General features: G+C 41.1%; 1 protein-coding gene across 1 annotated transcript in view; it reads left to right on the top strand.

Annotated features, from left to right (window-relative positions):
- The window catches only part of PARD3B (par-3 family cell polarity regulator beta), an 868889-nt gene that overhangs the window by 348908 nt on the left and 497995 nt on the right, over positions 1–21986 (top strand). Inside the window, exon 4 of the mRNA XM_014546096.1 lies at positions 16027–16136. Coding sequence (XP_014401582.1) covers positions 16027–16136 — 110 coding nt within the window. The remainder of the gene's footprint in view (positions 1–16026; positions 16137–21986) is intronic.

The raw sequence follows: 21986 nt of genomic DNA, 5'->3' as shown, positions 1-21986 counted from the left end.
CATATCTTTACCATGTGTAGCACAGTTTGATATTTCCTACACCATTCCCAGTATAGATTGCTGATCATGACTCCTTAAATCAGTGGTTCTCAACCTTCTGGCCCTTGAAATACAGTTCCTCATGTTGTGACCCAACCATACAATTATATTCGTTGCTACTTCATAACTGTAATGTTGCTACTGTTATAAATCGTAATGTAAATATCTGATATGCAGGATGGTCTTAGGCGACCCCTGTGAAAGGGTCGTTCGACCGCCAAAGGGGCTGCGACCCACAGGTTGAGAACCGCTGCCTTAAATGGATTTCAAGACTTGGGAATGCGTTCCATCCCACAGAATGAGAAAATTCTGTTTTCAAGGATCCAGAGATTCTCCTGAGGTGACCTTCAGAGAAAGCAGAGTGAACTCTACCTGGTACCCGGGATGCCTGGGCACACTCTATTATTGGTTGAATATTTGCACAAAACTAGCAGTGACCCTGCAGCAACCAATAACACAATCCTTCATTGACAAACCCTTAGACTGCGTACTGGGACACCTTTGGAAGTTAGGATCAAACTGTTCGAATGCTGAGAAGTTGTTGGCAGTAGGTCTCCTCCTCGTCACTCAGCCCACCACGCTTACATACAACACTGCAAATGTTTTATGTAAATGTGTTGCTTCTAACATGAAGTCTTGGGCCCACATAGATACAGGGAACTTAACATTTCCTCTGCCAATATGTTTATATAAATATTGCCGTCGTTAAGCATGCTCAAATAGCAGAACTATTTCAGTCCTTTTATCTCTTTAAGACTAATTTAAATCTGAACATTAAAAGACTGCTTGATACCATATGTTTGTTTTAGATAGGAAACAAAATCCATTCTAAACATAAGGGTTCATGAAATCTGTATTTTAAACATCAGGGCTTATGAAATTAGTCTCTAGGAGTGGAAGCCATGGTAGATGCTCCGTGGCCATGGATCCCTCCCATCTTCCTGTGTCTGACCCTTCCTAATGCAATGTTGCTGCTCCTCCCATGCAACGGGAGAGGGTATTTTCTCACCCTTTGCTACAAAGTGTGCTCATAAGCTTTGCTAACAATCCAATGTTTGCTTGGTAGTAAGTCTTATTGTGGCATTTAAGTCTAGTCTGACCATGTCAGAGCTATGGACAAGGAGTATCAAAAGGCTTTTGTGAAAATATTGGCTAGACTTCAAGAACACAACCGAAGAGTGACACAGGCTAGAAAGATAACCATCACACATCCCAGGAAGCTTCACGTACATGACAGAAACAGATGAAATGATTTAGCAATGTCACTGCACATCTGAGCATTCAACTTGTTTCATTTTGAGGCCCAAATACTTCATCTGTAGAGGCAGCTTTGTGTGTGTTTTCCAATCTAGATAGATAGGGAGTAGGAGATGACCTAGACAAGCTTGTACAAAGACAGTCCTGATAGCATCTGAACTTTCATTTTCACTTTAGAAGGGCAGTGCCTCCTTATTCTCTGTCAATCTTTCTTTTACAAACAGCTCTGTGTATTGGTTTGCTGGCCCTGAGAAGACCTGGAGATGAGATTATGGCCCTTCACCTGAAATTAAAGGAACCATTTGACAAGTTCAAATACTGGCTGATTTAGATACTGACCTCTTATCAGCACCTGCAATTTAATGCGTTTCATAGGTGGTAGGTCTATATTGTTAAATTGTGTTCCGTTTCTTGGGGTAGATTGTGCTTTAATTTACTAGTCTGTGACTTCTTATCAATTCTGTCTACTCATACTATTCAGTTATAATAAATACCAACCTAGTATAATGCAGCACTTATGATTATAATGGGCTTGTGATATAGCTAGATAAAACAGGTATCACTTCCAAGTTAACATACATCTCTTATGTATATATATAAAAGCCTAAGCAACCGTTACAACCAGTCGACCAAATGACCCGTCAGTGCTATGACACGCACTGACCACCAGGGGGCAGACACTCAACCCAGGGGCTGCCCTCTGGTGGTCAGTGTGCTTCCACAGCCAACCTCCTGCGGCTGACCGACCTCCTGTGATCCCTTCCCCTGGCCGGCCAGCCTCGATTGGCCCTGACTGGGACTGGGCAAGATGGGACCTATCTGTACTGATCGCTGGCCAGGCCAAGGGACCACATCCATGCACGAATTTGTGCACCAGGCCTCTAGTTCTGGTATAATTTGGTTTATTTCTAGAATCTGTGGGAAAACAGTGATATAAACTTACTTGTTCTGTCTCTTAAAATAGTCATGGATTTCCAATTGTTGTTTAATTTTATTTAAGTTGATTAAAACCCAGTTATTCCTGTGACTCTCAAAAATTCATTTGTAGAAATTATTTTAACTTTAAACCCACACTTGGCATTGTTAGGGGCAAAAATAGAATATTAGGACTAGCTAGAGTTATAAGAAATATTAATCATGCTCTGTTAACTTTAATTGCCTTGTTCTGATTTAAAAAAGGACATTCTAATCTGGCTGAGAGTTGTATGCCTATTGTTCTGATTTAAAAAAGGACATTCTAATCTGGCTGAAGTTGTATGGCTAGGGACCTGGGAGTCAACCTTGGATTTAGGAGTCAACCTTGGAATGTATGTGGTCCATTCTTAGGAGTCAACCTTGGACTTGGGAGTCAACCTTGAAATGCATGTGGTTCATTCTTATTCAATAACTGCCTATTATCATGGAAAAATTAACAATCTTGTTGCCCAAACAGTGGAGTCCTGCCCCAGCCTGCATTGCCTACTTTCCATGCCTATATTTCCTACTTCCTTATGTAATCTTTGTCCTACCCAATATAAGCAGCAGGCTTATGGCAGAACAGATTTTTGTGGGTGACCTGCTGCTTTCCCATATTGCCGACATTATTGAAATAAATGCTCATATATGATTAAACCCTGTCTGTGCTTTATTGACTCAAGTAGTGACAGGCAGCCTGGACACCCTGGTTGTCCAGTTACAGCATGAGCAGGCCCTCACTGTCCAATGCCTTTTCCTTTGAAAGTTAGAGCTTGAATGCTGTTAGCAAGAGCAGCTTGTCTCTGGAGGAATCATAGGGACGCAATCCAGCATTGTACCTGCGGCCTTTGGATGTTGATGCACATTGGATCTGCTGCCAGGAGTTACACGGAAAAGTCAATAATGATCTGTGGATCATGGCCTCGCTCTGCCCCCGGGAATTAGTCTGTCCGTGTAATGTGCTCCAGCTTGTGTAATGGACATATTTAGTAGCGAGAGAGCAGCCATCTGAAACACCTGGGTGGTCTTTCAGGAAACTTTCAGGTGGATTAGATTTCAGTTATCTAATGTGAGGTCACAACGGCTTGGACATCTGGGGCCAGTCCCCCATCACGGCTTAAATATGAGCCCTGCCTACCAGATGCATGAGATAAAAGGTGCCTGAGGTCAGTGCTGATCCCTGGGCTCCAGGAGTAGCCATGGGTCAACAAATGAGGTCTCAAGCCACAGTTGCAAATGTTGGAAAAGTCTCCATGCAGGGCCACACCAGACAGTCAGATTTCCCCCTACTGGTTTATTAGACATGTTCCCTGCCTGTGAAAAATCAGTGTTTGAGTTTTCTGGATTGAGCTTCACTTGATTGACTCTTGTTTAGAATTTTAACTGCTGTTAAGTGTTTCATTACTGTTTCCACATCAGAAGTGAGGGCCTGAGAGGCACATAGAAGGCAATATTTGTGGCACACGAGCACTGGCATAAAACCATCTTTTGAGTGTTCCTAAGAGATAGCAGTGGCTGCACAGGGCACCCCTTCTTCAATCTACCAGGGACCTTCCACAGTCCAATAAAATGTAGCTGATAAATCATATCGTCTTATGCCAGGATGCCTTAAATTGATGTGTCCATGTTTCTCATCTATCATGAGGGACTCGGTGATTTGAATGTAGTGCTTTGATGTTGTCAGTAATTGTTTGCAACTGTGGGTGAGTGGCCTGAAGGCCTTGCTGGTTTCTCCCTTTCTCATCTTGCAAAAAGCTAGTGAAATCAATTCTCTCAGAGGCTATTCTCAGTTCAGTGGTGGCAGTGCCCAAAATTTGGGGTAAAATAAAGGTTCCGTAAATCCTTGGTACAGACCAAACCACTGCCCTAATGAACCATCCCATATGAGCTCCATTCTGAATGAAACAATCCTCCCAAGTCCAAACCCCCTTCACTGGACACATATTAGGATCCATCTTACGGATTTTAGGAGGGGATCACTAAAGAAGCTATCGGGCTATCTTCACTTATTTTGTTAGTCAACATTGTTCACATATTCTTAGGTACAAATGTCTTTCCAAAATGTATTTTAACCAGTTCCTTAAAACTTGAAAAAAAGGCTATATACTAGTAGTGCCCTCCCCCGTCCCCCACACACACACCTTGGACATGTCATTGCTATTTTAATTAGATTATGTGAATGCTCTCTCAGTGTCAGACCTTCTAGTAATGTTCTAACCAGATTTCCTTAGTTCCTCAAGCACTTTCTCCTCTTGCCACTTGGTTTATGCCTACTTTCTTGCTGAGCAAGTTTTCTCAGTATCCATGAATGGATGTCCATCTCTACCCTCTAAAACAGGGATGGGGAACGTCCAGCCTGTGGAAAGTATAAGGCCCCAGAAACCATTTGGTCTGTCTCTTCCAAGCCATTAGGGGTGAGTTAATTAAATGTTTGACCAAATACAGCAGGTCAGTTTTTAAGTTGATAATTTTGTGTGGCTCAGGAAAGATGTTATAAATATCCAAACGGACATTGGCAGAGGAAAGGGTCCCCATTCCTGCTCTAAAATCATGTGCCCACTGCCTACTATAAATACCTTAGTCATCATTTTATACTTATTTGTCCATTGCTATATCTTCTGAATTTCAAAATTCTGTTTAAAAGATCTTTTTGGCTCTAGCCAGTTTGACACCAACCCTCAGACTGCAGGGTCCCGGACCTGATTCCAGTCAAAGTCATGTACCTCAGTTGCAGGCTCAATGCTCGCCCATGGTCAGGGCATATGCGGGAGGCAACCAATCGATGTCTCTCTCTCTCACATTGATGTTTCTCTCCCTCTCTCTTTGTCTCTCCCCCTCCCTTCCACTCTCTCTAATAATCAATGGGAAAATATCCTCCTGTGAGAATTAAAAATATATATATATCCTTCTGAAGGTTCTTTTCAAGTAAACTCAACTATTCTTCTTCTAAGTATTCCATGAGTTGCCATAAATCTTATGAATACAGATTAACCTCGTAAATATCTAGGTTGTAAGACTGTAAACTAGAAAACTGAAAGATCAGCTGATCGGGCAATAGATTCCTTCATAAGCCACCATAATTGACAAGATCGTAGTCAATATTTCAGAGCCTCTACTGGAGTTGTTTAACACTGATGTTGATGTCACTTTTATGCTCATTTATCATTAAGTCAAAAGGGTGATAACATATGCTGCATTGGTGTGAATAGTGTTTGTTTTAAAATAAATGTTGGTGCTGAAGAAAAATGTGTTAGGTTTGAAGAAAAAACAAACCTGACAGTAGCAATGTATTTACAGATTGGGGGGCATAGACACCTTTAAGGGGGGAAAAAAGTCCTTGTCTGGGCCACTTCGGGTTACAAAGATTTCTGAATTTAGAGGTTAATCTTTGTTCCTCTAGCCCTCTTCAGCTCTGTTCAGCATGCAGCTGTTAAGTAACCGATCTGCTAGGGATCCTACGTGGTTCACTAAAATGACTTGCTTGCTATCACAGTGCTTACAATGTAATGTTACCCCACTGTCCTCCCTCCCCATCACTCTCTCTCTTGTTCCTGTTTAAGAACTTCCTTTATCCCTATCTTAAACACCTACGTTTAGTGCATACCTGTTTCTTATCTGTCGCCCAGCTGTCGATACACTCTACAAGATTAGGACCTTTGTGTATTGTATGCCAAGGTATCCAGAGTGTCTAGAACAGTGGTTCTCAACTTTCTGGCCCTTGAAATACAGTTCCTCATGTTGTGACCCAACCATAAAATTGTTTTCGTTGCTACTTCATAACTGTAATGTTGCTACTGTTATGAATCATAATATAAATATCTGATATGCAGGATGGTCTTAGGCGACCCCGGTGAAAGGGTCGTTCGACCGCAAAAAGGGGTCGCGACCCACAGGTTGAGAACCGCTGGTCTAGAAGAATGTCTGGTATAATTTAGGTATCCAGCAAACATTGTTAAATGAGTAAATTAAGGGGATACAAGAAAAATACAACTACACACATGAGACGAAGGAGGATGTGACATAGGCTAAAAAGGTATAGAAGCAGGTCCACACTTTGTGGGACTCTCAATGTATGAAATGTAGAATTGCTATTTAAGAAAAGGAACATACATTTTAAATTTAAAAATACATAAGTATATATAAATCAATGCTTATTTAGAATCATTAAAAAATCACAATAATTTAGAAATTTAATAGAGCTAATATTCTAGGGGCATTAGAAATATTAAAAATAATATTTCATTGATGATACATTAATTGATTACATATTAATTTATACTTGAAAATAACTCTTTTATACTTTTTTCCCTGCCATTTTTGACTGCATGTTCTTTAATAACCACTTCCTATGTGATACCAATTTTTGTACATTGGTAAATGGATAATTCGATCTCTGCTCCAGCCTGGTTAATCAAACTGTTTCTGTTGTTTAACATTGTGATGTGTAAACAGGGGACTTCCAATTGCAGGCTGTTAACCTATGGAACTGCTGCAGGTTGTGTCTTACTAGCACAGGGTTCTATTCCGTGCTGCATTTTCAAGTGTATTCTAGATAGGAGAGAGCTTTCCGTCGACAAGGGATTGGTCAGAACTGAATTATCTGAGTACTGAAATGCATACACTATTATACATCGGGTGAGTAAAATGATTTTCTTTAGACTAGCTTCTGGTTTTGTACATTTCAAATCTTATTTATCTTCCAGGACCCAACCCTTCAGCCAGGGGCAAAAAGAGCACAGTCATTCGATTATGTCACCTGGCCCTGCTTCTTTGTATCATGAAGCTGGGTGAACCAGCACAGTGGGAAATAGGTATATATCTGCATTCCCCACCAGGGTGACTGGCGTTAACTATACAAAGCAGTGCCTGTGAACCGCACAAACATAGGCCACTATATTCAAACGAGCTATATCCCCAACTCAATGCCCCCTTAACTGGATCCCAAAAATGCTTTGGGCCATTCTAGGTTCACCCTACAGGAGGGAGAGTGTGATGGAGGGGATGTCAGAGCTGAGGTAGTATTAAGCTACTTGACTGTTGTAAAATTTACAGAAGCATAGAATCATGGGATCCTGTTGCCAGGCTCCTCCTGGGATTTTGCAAGGGGCCCTGGCAGACAAGGGTCCCTGAAGTTCTGCTTCGTTAGCTGCACAGCAGATCTGCTTCTGGGTGTCCCAAAGAAGTGAGGTTGTTTATGACATAAGGAATGGATGGGATTACAGCAGATTGTAGCATCGGAACATCGGTGAGAGGGTCGGACTGGTATGCACTGAGGTCAGGTCTGCGGGCACTCGGAGGCAATGGCAGGTGGTCCTGCTCGACATGGACCACGTGGCCATTGGCGCAGTACAAGCCGCCATCAGAGAGGTAGGTTGGGGGAAAGCAGTGAGATCCTTGAAAACCAGAGCAAGAAAAGGGAGCTTGCCCTTCCCTTCCCCTCCACGGTGCAGGAGCCTGTACTTGGCATTATTGATTCAGGCGTCTTTATCAGTGCCTGCTAAGGTTTTGTTCCCTTTTCAGAGTGTGTGCCTTTTAAAGTCCAGGGCCTTTGCTCATGCCGCACCCCCTCTGTCATTTCTCATTGCTGGTTGTTGTGGTTTGTTTGTGTGTGTGTGTTGTTGTTTTTTATATATAAATCGTTTGAATTTTATTCTAACCTAAAATGACCACTGCTGAATTTCTTCAGCGTCACTGGAGCACATACAGCGAGTTTTGCCCCTTTATTGCTTGTCATTGTTCTTAATGTAACATTTGGGACATAGTTCATGTCTACCATGTGGCATAAACTGTCTGTAAATAGATGAGTAAACTGATAGGGTAAAGTATTTTCAACAACATGAACAATTCTAGGTGTGTACATCAGAATTGGATAAAGTGTGAAAGCTCCAGTAGAAGGAAAAGCAGGCACCCCAGGAATGCGGCAACACTGCTCCACGGCAAGTTGAAGGCATCGCCGTCTTCCGAGAAAAGTACAGTCCCTGATCAAAGTCAGTTAAAAACCCCATCACTTGTTTTTATAGCAGTAGTGCTCCAATTCACAAATGGTAAAAGATATTTTATCTTGTATGGGCTCATTCATATCTAGTGTGTTGCTGGTGACAATTCTGTGAATTACCCGCCTTTGCCTGTTGTGAACAGGCGTGGTTTTTGCAATCCCAAATGAAAGAAAAATGATACTGTTCATCAACTTGAACTTCTTTACTCCTTTTATGGCAATACTGGGAGTCATTTTCCTAATGGGGTGATATTTAAGACTGAAGTATTTGGACAGCTACAGTTCTGCTGAAGTGGGACTTGGTTTCTCTCGTGCGGTTTCTGCATGGTGGTGTCTGAGAGCCTGCGCAGCTGCTGTGCTCATCAAGGCAGGGCTCAACCCGGCCAGGCACCCCCGCAGTGAAAGCCGTCTCCCCTCGGTACTTTGCCATAAATTGTGCCGCTACTGATACCATTACCGAGTTTTTTAAATGGGTCTCCAGATTTCAATGCAGTGGAGTCGGTTAGGCATCATTGGAAAAGCCCTCTCTACTACCCATAAAATCCACATACAAAATAAAACCTGGTTTTCTCCAAAAACAAGTGAGGTGCCCTTTCACGCAACTTTTCTTTTCTTTTCTCTTCTATTGTGATATTGACAGGACGAATAGGAAGAGAATGTTTTCAAGTGATTTAACTCGCCTGTGAGGGAGGCCGTGCGCTCAGGTAGAGGTGCTGGTGACGGGCGGGTCACGCCTCCTGCCAGATATGCCCATGTGGCTATGGATTCATGTTTGCTTTTGGCTGCTCAGTTTCCACCAGCCTTTCCTTTTCTCTGTACCTTCCACTCAAATCTTTCTTTCTCAACTCTTTAGATGACAAGGATTGCTACTGCTTTAAAGAGATCTCCTTCCCCTTCCACACACCTACCCACATTGAGATTGCAGCCCCACAATTGAAGTGCCAAGTAAATAAAACTGGAGTAGAATCGAGTCCAAAAGACTTAAAAACTTAATATCTCTGGAACCTATTTCCTTACTGGCTAACTAATCAAGGAGCTGTCTCCTTGTAGATCCAAAAGGGGACTGTGGTGTAGCTCATCCGACGTGCTTACTTAGCTGATGCGGAGAAGTTGGGTCCGGGTCGGGCAGCTTCCTGGACACTCCTCCCTGCCAGAGACGCCCGTGGAAGGCACCATGCCTCTGGAAGACATGTCTACATTTTAATGTCCTATTCATTCAATCAATGTCAAATTCATTCCACTGGTGTCTGAGTACAAGACAAAGGCATTCTTGTAGGTGCTGACTAGTTACACAGTCTATTAAGGACATGTGCTCTATGAAACCAAGGTGCAGCTTCCATATACTATTAATATTATTAATATGCCATGAATATTGGTTATCTGGTAACTCGTGTTTTCCTATTTATCTCTTTTTAAGTTTATAACACTTTTAGCCATCTGCAATTTATTTTCATCATCAAAGTTAAATAGTTACCAAGTTAGGTGTATTTCAACCACATTTCCCCGTTCAGACTTACCTTGTCCTAAGCAGCAGTGTTGGTAGAATTGGAAAGAGTGTGTTTTCTTTCTTCAAATCAGTGTTTTGTGATTTGATAATTGAGTAGCACAGAAGTAATCCCTTAGAGCAAAGGCCAATTGAAACCGAAAAGACCAGGATTTTCCCCTTTTTGTAGAGAGAGTTTCTCCTGTTGCATCCAGTTTTTTCTCATCGTCCCTCCCCACCTTTCCCCTAAGTTGGCCTCTGTGGCGTTGGTAAGCACTCGTCATCCTAAATACCTGTTTCTGCTGCAGATTCTGGGAGAATATAGATCCTGGTTTTCTGTGTTTTGCATGTGATGCTGTCGAAAGACCTGTTCTGATCCTTCCTCGTTTCTTTTCCTTGGTTTACCTCATGTTTGTCTCCACTCACTTACCCTGGATGCCAACATGATTTCCAGTATGAGCTCCATACTGATCTTCATGAATGGCCATTGGAGACTCTGGAGCTGATTTCTTGTGTATATCGAGATATCTCAGATTAAAAGCAAATTGTCCTAACCCTCAGTGGGCTAAAGCCAAGTCCGTTGTTTCTTCTGAAACAAATCATAATACTTGCTAAACACTTTCCTATTGCTCACTCTTCCCCAAGCAAGAGATACAAGAATGGTTTTAGGTTTTGGCTTGTGCCCCTTCTCATTTCCTTTGTACGTGTAGTCATTGCTGATTTCTCCACGTTCTCTTCTAGTTCATTATTGCATCTCTGCCTGTGACTTCTGGGTCCCCATTCCTTTCCTCCCAGTGATTTTCTTTTCTTTTTCTTTGTTTTAGTATATTTTATTGATTTTTACAGAGAGGGAGAGGGATAGAGAGTTAGAAACATCAATGAGAGAGAAACATCAATCAGCTGCCCACTGCATGACCCCTATTGGGGATCGAGCCTGCAACCCAGGTACATGCCCTTGACTGGAATCAAACCTGGGACCCTTCTTCAGTCTGCGGGACGACGCTCTATCCACTGAGCCAAACCGGTTAGGGCTCCTCCCAGTGCTTTCCCAGCCTCACTTTTTTCGAGGCCTCTTGCTTCTTACAGATGCCTTGTCAGCACATTAACTGGGACCCTCCTAGAGCCTCCAGGTATCAGTCATCCTAGACTCAATGAAATAGCCCTGATATTGATGTCATGCTGGCCTTCCAATGTTGCTCAGAAAAATAATTATCGACCTTTAAATAAATCTCTGCTCTTATGCACCATACAACTCAGAACATGTGCCTTTGTGATGTTTGATAGGAGGCTCATGTTTGAAGTCGTTGTTTTCTCTGCAGCATCGCAGGGATGATTCTTCTGGACCTTGGCAGTCTGTGTGACTGCCTGTCTTTCTGAGACATCTTTCCAAACGCCCAATACAGAATTTCATGTATAACAGGTTGCCTGTCATTTCAGCCAACTCTATCACAAGCATCCTCTAAATGTAGAATAATCATTGAGGTGTGTGTGTGTGTGTGTGTGTGTGTGTGTGTGTGTGTGTGAGAGAGAGAGAGAGAGAGAGAGAGAGAGAGAGAGACTTTATAGCGAAGATACAGAAACTTGTTTTATATAGATAACTTACATTTGTGTCGGCCTTTCTATCTTGTGTGATTCACTGATGTACCAATTTGAAACTTTTAACTAGTTGCTGCCTCTTTCAAATTTCTTTTCCTCAAAATGGATTAGGTGATCTTCCTATGGGGTCCCTTAATTTCATTTGTAGGGGACATTGGACAAGTAACTGTACCCCCTTTGATTCTATTTTTACTCTCATTAAAATGGTGACTGCTTCAGAACTAGAAAATGTGCCGTCTTTCATAGACACCTGGGAACTGAGGCCAATGCTAGCGGCTCTAGGCCTGGGAGACCCTGATGAATGTAGCCATCTCCTTAAAGGGAAGAACATGAGAGTGTGAGTAAATTTCTCCTGAGTGTAACCTAAGTCCAGGATACACATGAGCACTGCTCCAGAAAGAACGGAACTTCTGCGATGAGGGAAGACCCTATTTGTAGGGGCAGAGTCGCCAGCCTTACACTCCTAATCAGAAACTCCTGTGTTTGGAGGGACACGGCTTCTCTTTGGCTTCCATTAACTTTCTGAGCATCTGGATAAATAAAATGGGACTGGATCCAGTCTATAGTGTGTGTGTTCATTGGTTCAGGTTCAATAAACCATACACCAACTCCCAGAACACTGCACTTGCTAAATGTACTAAATGTTCTCTGTCCTCACATAGCCTTTTTTTGTTGTTGTTAACCCTCACCGAGGATATTTCTTCTGTTGATTTTTAGAGAGAGTAGAAGGGAGGGTGGAAAGAGAGAGAGAAACACTGATGTGAGAAAGACACATCAATCAGTTGCCTTTCACACGCACCTTGACTGGGGCTGAGGATCAAACCTGCAACCCAGGTACGTGCCCTTGACTGGGAATCAAACCTCCCAAGACCCTTGGGTGCGCAGGGTGGACACTGTAACCACTGAGCACACTGGCCAGGGCCCCACATCTCTTTCTGTAAGAGATAACCTAGAGTAAGCACCATGACTACTCATCTTATTATCTCCCTTTCTTAGTGGAGTTCTTATATATCATGAGGCCTCAAAAGTTAACTGTGTGGAAAAATATAATGCAGTTGTCTGTATAGGACTTCATGCTTTAAAATGCATAATATTTCTTTCTTTACATGGATTTTACAGCCACTGGCTTTTAAACTATGAATGTGAGCAATACTGCTATTGAGCTGAAGTGAGGACTTTTGCCTCTAAAATCTAAGAGTCTTTTCTCAATTAACTGAAAAATACCAATGAACAGTCTATTTTCTTTTTCCATGTTTGAACTATCTTCCCACACCATCATTTTTTTTCTTAAAAGCTTTGATTTCTATAATAAGGCTATACCTGGTTAAGCAAAGAATTCTGTTCTATTTTAATTTGCGTATTATTCCATGAAAATTACCTTGACTTCCAGGTTCAGCTTTTTCAGCAGATAACACTGTTTACAACAATAGCAGGTACCATTCCTCCTTTTTATTGGGGAAGGGGGATTTCCTGCGTGAAAATTACATACTAGGCCGTGTGTATCCACCTCCCATGAAATCTGTGGTGTGGGGTTGTTACCAGGTTTTAAATGAGGAGACTGTGTCACTGAGCAGCTCATTGTCAAAGAGCCACCGAAGGTGAAGCTCAGTCTATTTGACCCCCAAACCCGCGGTCCTCTCCACTGAACAACACGTGCTAGTTCTTAGTGCTGGTTTCTAATCTTACTGATAGGTTATAAGCTCCTTCATTGCAGGGGTTAAGTAATTTCCTCCTCCTCCCCCAGGAGGTCCCATAAAACCAGATTAGTGGTTTTCTTCTTAATTTAGTTAGTCTTGCTTGTGAGGTGTGCCATTTTCTCTATTACACATGCCCAAGGACTGGCCCAAATCATCGTCAGCACTTCAAATTACACGCCTCTGTTCTATATTTTCTTTGTCTTTAAGTCAGGAGCTTAGTCTGGTCCTGACAACCACCTTCAAATGGGGCTTGGGCCATTTAAAAAATAAGTTTTAAACAGCCCAAGCAAGGGCTGTTTAAAACTCCCTGCGATAGCAGCTCGTATTTAAAGATGCTCATTGTTAATTCTAATATGAAATGATTTGTATGTGTTATTAACACGTTAAGACAGCAAACGAAAAGATGAGAAGGCAACTCAATAGGAGACATTGATGTGTGGAATGCAGAAAAAGTAGAGAAGAAAAAAACTTATTCCTGATGAGTTGCATGTTTAAGAAAGACCTAACCATCTCACACTTGTTTATGTCCCGAATGGTTGGGACCCTGACATTGAGCTCGGCTGTCTTCTTCGGGGAGATACATTATAATACTACTACGTACTGATGGAATACAGAGGCAGAACTACATGTTGTTATAAAATTGTCTTCAATGATAACACTTCGTAATTAAAACAGCCAGTATTGACAAATAGTGAGGAGTATTAGTCGGGTCCTTAAAATTGAAGGAGAGCTATCTGGCATGGCTTCTTTAAGAAAAGTATACTTCTCATCCACGAAGAATAACAGGACTATTTTCATGGGCACACACACTCACACACACGCACACATATTATGTACATATTCATATACTAGAGGCCCAGTGCACAAAATTCGTGCATGGGTAGGGTCCCTAGGCCTGGCCAGCGATCAGGGCCGATCTGTGGGGTGACCAGCAGGGCGATCAGGGGTGCCCTGCTGGCACCCACCTTGGCTGGCCTGGTGCCGCCTACTCGCTGGCTTGCCCTCCGCCACCAGTGCTGGTTGCCTCCCTCTGTGGGGTGATTGGTGGGGTGATTGGGGGGACGGGGGAGGCCCGCTGGCACCTGCCTTAGGCTGGCCTGGGGCCTGCAGGCTGGGGTCAGCTCCTGCATTGAGAATCTGCCCCCTGGTGGTCAGTGCATGTCAAAGTTACCGGTCGTTTTGCCGGTCATTCCTCCCTTTGGTTGATTTGCATATTAGGCTTTTATTATATAGGATATGTATATGACTCAGCTGAAAACACAACATAACTAAAATTGTCATTCCCTCACATTTTTGTTTCTTTGCCTCTAAAACAATTTCTTTTTTGACCTCGGTATAGCATGGTGGTTTTACCTGCTTTTTGTCTGTTTGTTATATTTTATTTATTTGTTTTTCTCCAATTTGACGTGCAGTGTACTGGTCTGTTTTAAATGCTTGAAAACAAGCATTTGCCTCATTTTCTTCTTCGTTTTAAAGATAGCGGGTTACTTCTGAGGGTACCACATTTAGACTGACTTGATCACTTCAAGTTCATGGTAATCCAGGGCTTCACCTGAGAAGCAGTCAGTCTTCAGTTTACCTGAAGGAGGGAGCATACAGTGGTACAGGACTGGGACTCTGAGGTCTTCAGAGCTGATGGTACTTTGTATTACTTCTACTTTTCTTGTTTTTAACTGTTTCATTCAAGAACACAGGTGCTATTGCTATGATACTTGCTTGAGAAAAATTTTAGATGGAGATAGAGAAGGTGAGGAATAATGTAGTCAACTGTCTATTAATTAGAAATAAATAATCAAATGTGAACTTGGACTTGATAATACCTTCTGATATGGTGTTTCATCCTAAGTAGCATGATAATTTCTTACTGTAAAATAAGTTATTTTATTAAAAAGCAACTTTTTTTCTAAACAAGGATGAAAGTATTGGCAAGTCTAGGTTTCATACACAGAATAAGAATGTTGGAACACATCGAAAAATCCGATTTATAAATAGTTCCAAATAGATTTACTTATTATTACTGTGCCATAAAAAATGAAGTATGGAAAATTTTTTATTTTAAACTGCAATAGCTTGAAAGAGTTGGGGAATTAGTTTCAGAATATTGATTAACAGGGAATTGCATTTCTACTGTTTTCCACTTTTTTTCCCCAAAAGTACACAAATAAAAAGTTAATTTTTATATGAGAGCAATTTTAAACCACAAATGGATTTTTTTGAGAGTTTCCTCTATCGTGGCCAATTTTGTATGAAACAAATTATTTTAGGCCTAATTGCAAGCAGAATAGTTAGGCCGCTAGCTCTGCTAAGGTTGAATTTCATTTGAACTTTCTAATAGTATGATCTCTCTTTTCAGAATTTAATAACTGACTCAAATATTTAATAGTGGGAGCTTTCATTAAATTAAAAAGAAATCAGGATATATTTTTAGAAGATGTAACTTATTTTCCTTATCAGTTTCATCTACTTTAGGAGAAAGGAAGAGAATGGAACCGATCTCTTTGTGTACTTAAATAGACATTAATGCTGTAACCCCAGCAAATAATTTATTTCTATATATGTCATCATTCAAAAGATTTGGGAAGCCCAGAATAGCAGCAAGAATTATACTTCTAGCTCTACTGAGTAGCAAATTTCACTGACTGTGTGAACCCCTCTACTGGGCTACTGGATAATCATTCTTTTCAATACCCAAATAGGTTTTCTAGGTTGGTGTTAGATTGCACACAGTCAATGTTGCATTGCCTAACAGCTCTGGCTTAAGTACAATGACTTGTTTTGAAATGCAAGTGGGGAAAGATGAGGGTTGAAAGATTGCATTTCCGTGTGTCATTCTATGAATAAATGACAAAAGATCATTAAATGGATTAATTTACAAGCATTCTTGAGAAACAGAATGTTTTTACATAAAAGCATGTTGTAAACCTTTTTAATTAAATTGCATTGTACCATGCACTCTCTTCCCCCCAGGGTTCTCTTGACCTCTCACCTCTTATTTTGTCCTCCAGGCACTCCACTGCTGGTGAGGAGAAGCAGTGACCCAGCGCCAGGCCCACCTGCTGATGCCCAGCCAACTGCTTCACACCCCAGTGGCCAGAGTCTGAAACCTGCTATTCCAGTAGGTATCCTGCCTTTTGCATTTCTAAGGAAAGATCAAAGTGCCTTACCCATAGATAGATTTGCAGTCTTAAGTCAGTTGACAATTAGAGATCTTTTGATAAGATATATGGTATTAGTTATAATAGTAGCTAGTATGCTCTATTAAGAGTATATAGTTATAAGGATAGCATTTGTTTATAAAGCACTAATTATGTGCCCAGTAGTGTTTTAAGTGCATTACATTAAGTGCTATGAGCCAGGGTATTAAAGGAGGAACACGTTTTTGTCTCCATTTTACTGATGCTGAAGTTGGAGGCAGAGGAGGGTTTAGTGAGTTGTCTGAGGTCACAGCTAGCAAGTGGCAGAGCCAAGCCTTGAACCCAGGTGGCTTGGCTCCAGAGCCCATGCTCTTGCACAGGGCACTATGCTGTTGACTCCCATCCTCCTCCTGCTTCATAAAGCTCACGGATGCAGCTGGTATGGTCATCGTGTCAGTGAAATGCTTCTGAAATCGTAACATGGTAAGTGGTGATACAGTTTCAAGACAACGAATATTATGGGTATATGGTGCCAGTACTGGGTTTCTAGAACTCAACAGTGAAATTAAAGAAAAATAAAATGCCATGCCCAAAGTGCTTATAACCAGATATACCTATATGCTATACCTATAAAATGATAGGTTAAATGAAGACAAGTTTCCTAAAGAAATAAAGTCCTTCTTCCACTTGGGACTGTGGGATCTTTCTGCTAAATCTGAGCTGCTTTGAAGAGCTGTGATTGTGGTTTGTCCTTTGCAATGGCCTGAGAGTTAGATTCTGGTTAACGGCAACATATCATTGCAATAAGTGGTCTTCAGTATGTCACCATATTAAAAAGACTCCGAGAAACGAGGCTCTTCCCCATTTTAAGTCTCACTGTCTATAACACCTTAAGAAAAAGGCAATGTTTACAGGGATATATGGGTGCTGAATGAGCTAAATGGATTCTCCCAGTTTTGTATAAAATTTTCTTATTAAGAACCTGTGTGATTGTGTTTGAGGGAGGTGTCAGTATATCGAATCATTGGCAATTACTAATAGGTTAGTGGCAATATTTTAGCATATTTTTTTCTGTGAACAAGGAAGCAAATATCCTGGAAGTATTTTAGATGTAATATTTTTTACTCTCCATCCTTTTAAGGAAATATATTTAATAGAAGTTACGTTAATAAAAATTAGATATGCGCGTTCTACTGCAGAGATTAGTGTAAACGGAACCAGTATGTGGTATGGTGTGTGTCTGTGTGTGTTTGTACGTGTGCATTTAACACACATGAACTAGATTGGAGGGGAGAAAGAACTATATAAATGAGATAATGATTACATCAAAGAGAAAAACTACAGCCAAAACTGGTTTGGCTCAGTGGATAGAGCGTCGGCCTGTGGACTAAAAGGTCCCAGGTTCGATTCCGGTCAAGGGCATGTACCTTGGTTGCAGGCACATCCCCAGTAGGAGATGTGCAGGAGGCAGCTGATCGATGTTTCTCTCTCATCGATGTTTCTAACTCTCTATCTCTCTCCCTTCCTCTCTGGAAAAAATCAATAAAATATATTTTAAAAAAAGAATATAACATTAAAAAAAGAGAGAGAAAAACTACAATTTACTGCTTATTTTTGCAGTGTCAGAATACTTTAAAATGAGAGTGTACCTGACTGTGTTACCATTATTTACATGTGGAATGTCACCAATCTGTTCCATGTTTCTACTAGTATGTATCCTTACCAAAATATGATACCAATGAGTTCTAAGTGGAGTAGTTGGAGTAAGAGATATATTGTTACTAACAAAGATGCAAGTCCTGATTCCAGAAGAAATGCTAACACCCCAAATGCTCTTACCTAACAATATGCAGGTTATTAAACATGGGCCAAGGCCACATGTACCAAGAGTTAGAGGAACACGCCTATTTCCTCCTTTGCTCACAGGGCTCCCTGCGGATGATGAAGTGTAAACTTGAGACTCAAAGAATGGTCCTTGCCTGCCCCCCGAACTGTGGCACGGCCCAGGCTTTTCTAGCTTCAGTTGTGAAATACTCTCCATGCAAAGTTTAAGCATTAACGGTCTAATGTGCAGGCATCGTCCCTTTCTAACCTCTTTATTTCTAGTTGGAAGTACATGGGGGGTGCTCAGTGTATATGTGTTGTATTTAGGAATGCAAGACACATCTTAATCTGGGAAAAGTCTCAGAAGTTCTTAGCAATTACCCGGCTTTTCTAATTCAACCATTCTTTCTGCTCTCCAAGGGAATGCACCGGGTAAAGGTTTACCTGCTCCAGCGTCTGGTTCACAGACAGTTTAACTGCCCTAGTGTGTAGGGTAGGCGAAGTCAGTATGCGAAGACATCTAGGTGCATCTGTTTTTACCTAGAAGAAAAATATGTGTGTGCCTGTGTGTGTTTTTTAAAATATATTTTTATTGATTTCAGAGAGGAAGGGAGAGGGATTGAGACAGGGAAACATCAGTGATGAGAGAGAATCACTGATTGGTTGCCTTCTGAACGCCCCACGCTAAGGATCGAGCCAGAAACCCAGGCATGTGCCCTGACCTGGAATTGAACTGTGACTTCCTTGTTCATAGGTCAACACTCAACCACTGAGCCACGCCAGCAGGGCTGCATGTGTGTATTATAACTCTGTTTTATTCCTGCCTATCCAAACTTATGGATTACTTAGAACTATGTCGTCCAAAAGCATAGCCACTGGAACGTGGGGCTATTGAGCACCAAACATATGTGTTAAGTGTAATATGCATTCTGGATTTCAAAGATTGCAATATGAAAACTCAGGTGAAATATCTCATTAAAATGTTCATATCGACTACATGTTGAAATGATGCTATGCTTGGGTATATTGGGTTGAATAAAATATGTTACTAAAATTATTTTCACATACCTTTACGTTTTAAATAAAAAAACATTTCTACTAGAAATTTTAAAATTACATGTGTGGATCACATCCCATTTATATTGGACAGAGCAGATTGGATATTGCATTAATGAAATGGTTGGAGACCCTTGGGAGGAGTTATTTGAGTTACACATCATCTCTGGTGGTAGCAGTGTGATTAGGTTTGCCTGGGGCAGTCCTAGTCCATGCCTGTTGTTCTGGCATAATTATTAACAGTGTCCACACTAACTCTCCGAGGTGCTCATGTGTGGATGATAAATTATGTGGCGCCCTCCACTGTAGCCCTATAGTCACTTTCATTGTTTGCTCAGCGATAAAAGGAGTGGTGTTTCAAGGAAGCCCTGGGAACAAAACCACAGCTCTCACTTCGGTGTCTGCTGCAGAGAGAGCTCTTTGTAGCAAGGCCCTGAGCCCAGGGAGTATGGTGTGGAGCCTGCAGATTCTTTCCCGCCTCTCAGATTCCGTAATTCTACTGGTTGCTTCCCCCGCAACTTCAGCGACACCACTCTTGATTCCTGTGATTTGATAAGTGGTGATGAATATGGGGAGTGTGTGATAATGTACTCATGCAGCAACTAATATGAAAACTAATTGCTTAAAAAGCTCTCTTCAATTGCATTGCATCTCAATATCCAAAGGAAAAAAACAATCAAAATTTCCATCTCTTAAACAGAATGTTCACATGTAAGCAATTCACAGATGGCAGAGCCCCAAGTGGGTTATGTTCAATCATCCCCAAGAAATGAAACTTACTCATAACCCAGAGCATGAGAAGCTGTAAGAATGAGTAGTTGACACATTTGATTATGTTGAATTATTGCCTTTAAAGCCACAGTTGATGACTGTTATTTTTAGTTGCACTTCATTATTCTTACTATAGAGGGAAGAGTTTTCGTTGATGCCCAGAGATGTGTTTTTGAAAAGCTGGAAAAGTTGCACTTGTTTTCTAGCTGGTTAAATTATTACAAATTGCTTATTTAAGATGTATATCCTCAGACAAGTTGGAATTTTAAAAAGGATTTAAATTCGAAATATCACATTCTCTGCAAGCTTCAAAGTCTTTGAATAATGAAAAGCCACCAAACTTCATTGTTTCTTAGAGTACAGGCCGGTACACAACATGAAATTGTGTTCCCTTTCTTCCTCTTTTCATAGACCTCTTTTCATATCCAGTTAATCAGAGTAGCATAATTATTAATGTGCAATTAGTAATGACTGTGTTTCTTTCAAGGCAATAGAAAATCTAATTCCACTGACTGTTTTTGAATTAAAGAGAGAGAATCCAGGGGGCAAGATATTGCAGTGAGAATCCGCTTCTGGGACGCCTTACCTTCTTGCCTTGATTGCAACCTGGTGTTCTTGGCTGAAGGGCATGCCATAAACCAGGTTCTTGAAATTGATGTTCCTGAATTTGCGGATGGAAGAGAACTATAAAACAGATGTGATTTTTTTTTAATATCCGGTTAACTACTATGGTTGTTTTGTGTTTTAATGACTGTTTATAGTTTCACATTTAACCCCTAAAGCAAAAACATCCTGCAGGGGAGTAAATTAAAAAGTGGATTCCTGAACACTATAAGGCTGTGCCTGTTCTCAGAGAGTAAACGCCTTTGTTTGTTCTAAAACCGTTACTTGTATTGCACCACCAAAATCAGTTAGGAAAATCCTGGTGTATCTTTTAAAAGTTCATATCTATAATAAATACATTTTATTTTTTTAAAAAAATAACATGGCAGCCTTTGAGGCTGCTAAACTAGAATTTGTGAATTGGTTCATCAGAAGTTTTATACCATGGAGGGGGGGGAAGGGCATGGGGGGAGTATATTTAACGAAGGAGACTCTATCACTGCTATCAAATTTTAAAAGGAAAACAAGAGATCAAGAACTTATTTGGGGGTTGGTTTGCGATGAAATCATACGGGAAAGACCATTTTTCAAAGTATGAGGAATGTTAGAGATTAAGAAGCAAGGTAGAAATTGCCACCTCTCCCAAATATCTATTAAGTAATTAAGGTCATTTCATCTTTTCTATCCAACGCATAGTATGTAAATTCAAGATGTTAAGATGAATAGATGTTTGTGAATTGCTGCACTGAGAAGCCAAAAATAACTCTTCAGTCAGTAGCAACATCATGCTTAGCAACAGTGAGATGGGATAGAGGGCACAGCCTGGTGGTGGGAAGGCAGTGGGAGGCGTGTTTCCAGTGGCCCTACTTGTGCACCGGGGGTGAGAAGTGAATGGACAATGTTGTTTTCTTTGGAATTTTGGGTATTTTATCAGCAAAGAGAGTGCAAGGTGCTTCTAGTGGGAGAAAATACTTCCAGCGAATAGAAGCATTATTTTTGTGTCGGACATGTAACTGATTTGAGAAATCTTCCCTTGTATGTTACATATATTGAAATTATAATCAACACTGTTCCTGGTTTAAGTGTTTGCAAATCCGTGAAAGAAATAATCGAGAAATTACAGAGAAATTGAAATAGCTTGGCTTTTAGGATTAAAATCTTTGAATTGCCACTAATTTGTCAGAGGACTTGTGGTTGTGGGTTGCTGACTGTCAAAATCCAACATAGAAACTTCACTAAAATTCTGAGTAACCAACGCATATATGTCTAGCCATTAGATATACAATTAAGAGCCTGTAGAAACACTGGAACAAAACAGTTGTAGAAACCAGTGTAGATTGGAAGGGAGGCTCTATCCATTGTCTTCCAAGGCAGAGAAATGGGTCCTGTAGGGCACCGGGGAGGGAGCAGTAGCCTGTACCACGGAATGGTATTATTATAGACACTGAAGCCTACAGAGGTTTCTCCTTTTCCCCTCCTGACACGGTGATTTAATAACAGACCTGGTGTTTGTGACTCCAGCTGTTCGCGCCGGGTGCTGATAAGACCAGAGCGTGGAGACACATGGCGACATGGTT

Source organism: Myotis brandtii, unplaced genomic scaffold (assembly GCF_000412655.1).
Source record: "Myotis brandtii unplaced genomic scaffold, ASM41265v1 scaffold43, whole genome shotgun sequence".
Taxonomy (NCBI): domain Eukaryota; kingdom Metazoa; phylum Chordata; class Mammalia; order Chiroptera; family Vespertilionidae; genus Myotis; species Myotis brandtii.
Note: the sequence above shows the minus strand (reverse complement) of the source record. Positions and strands in the feature narration are given on the sequence as shown.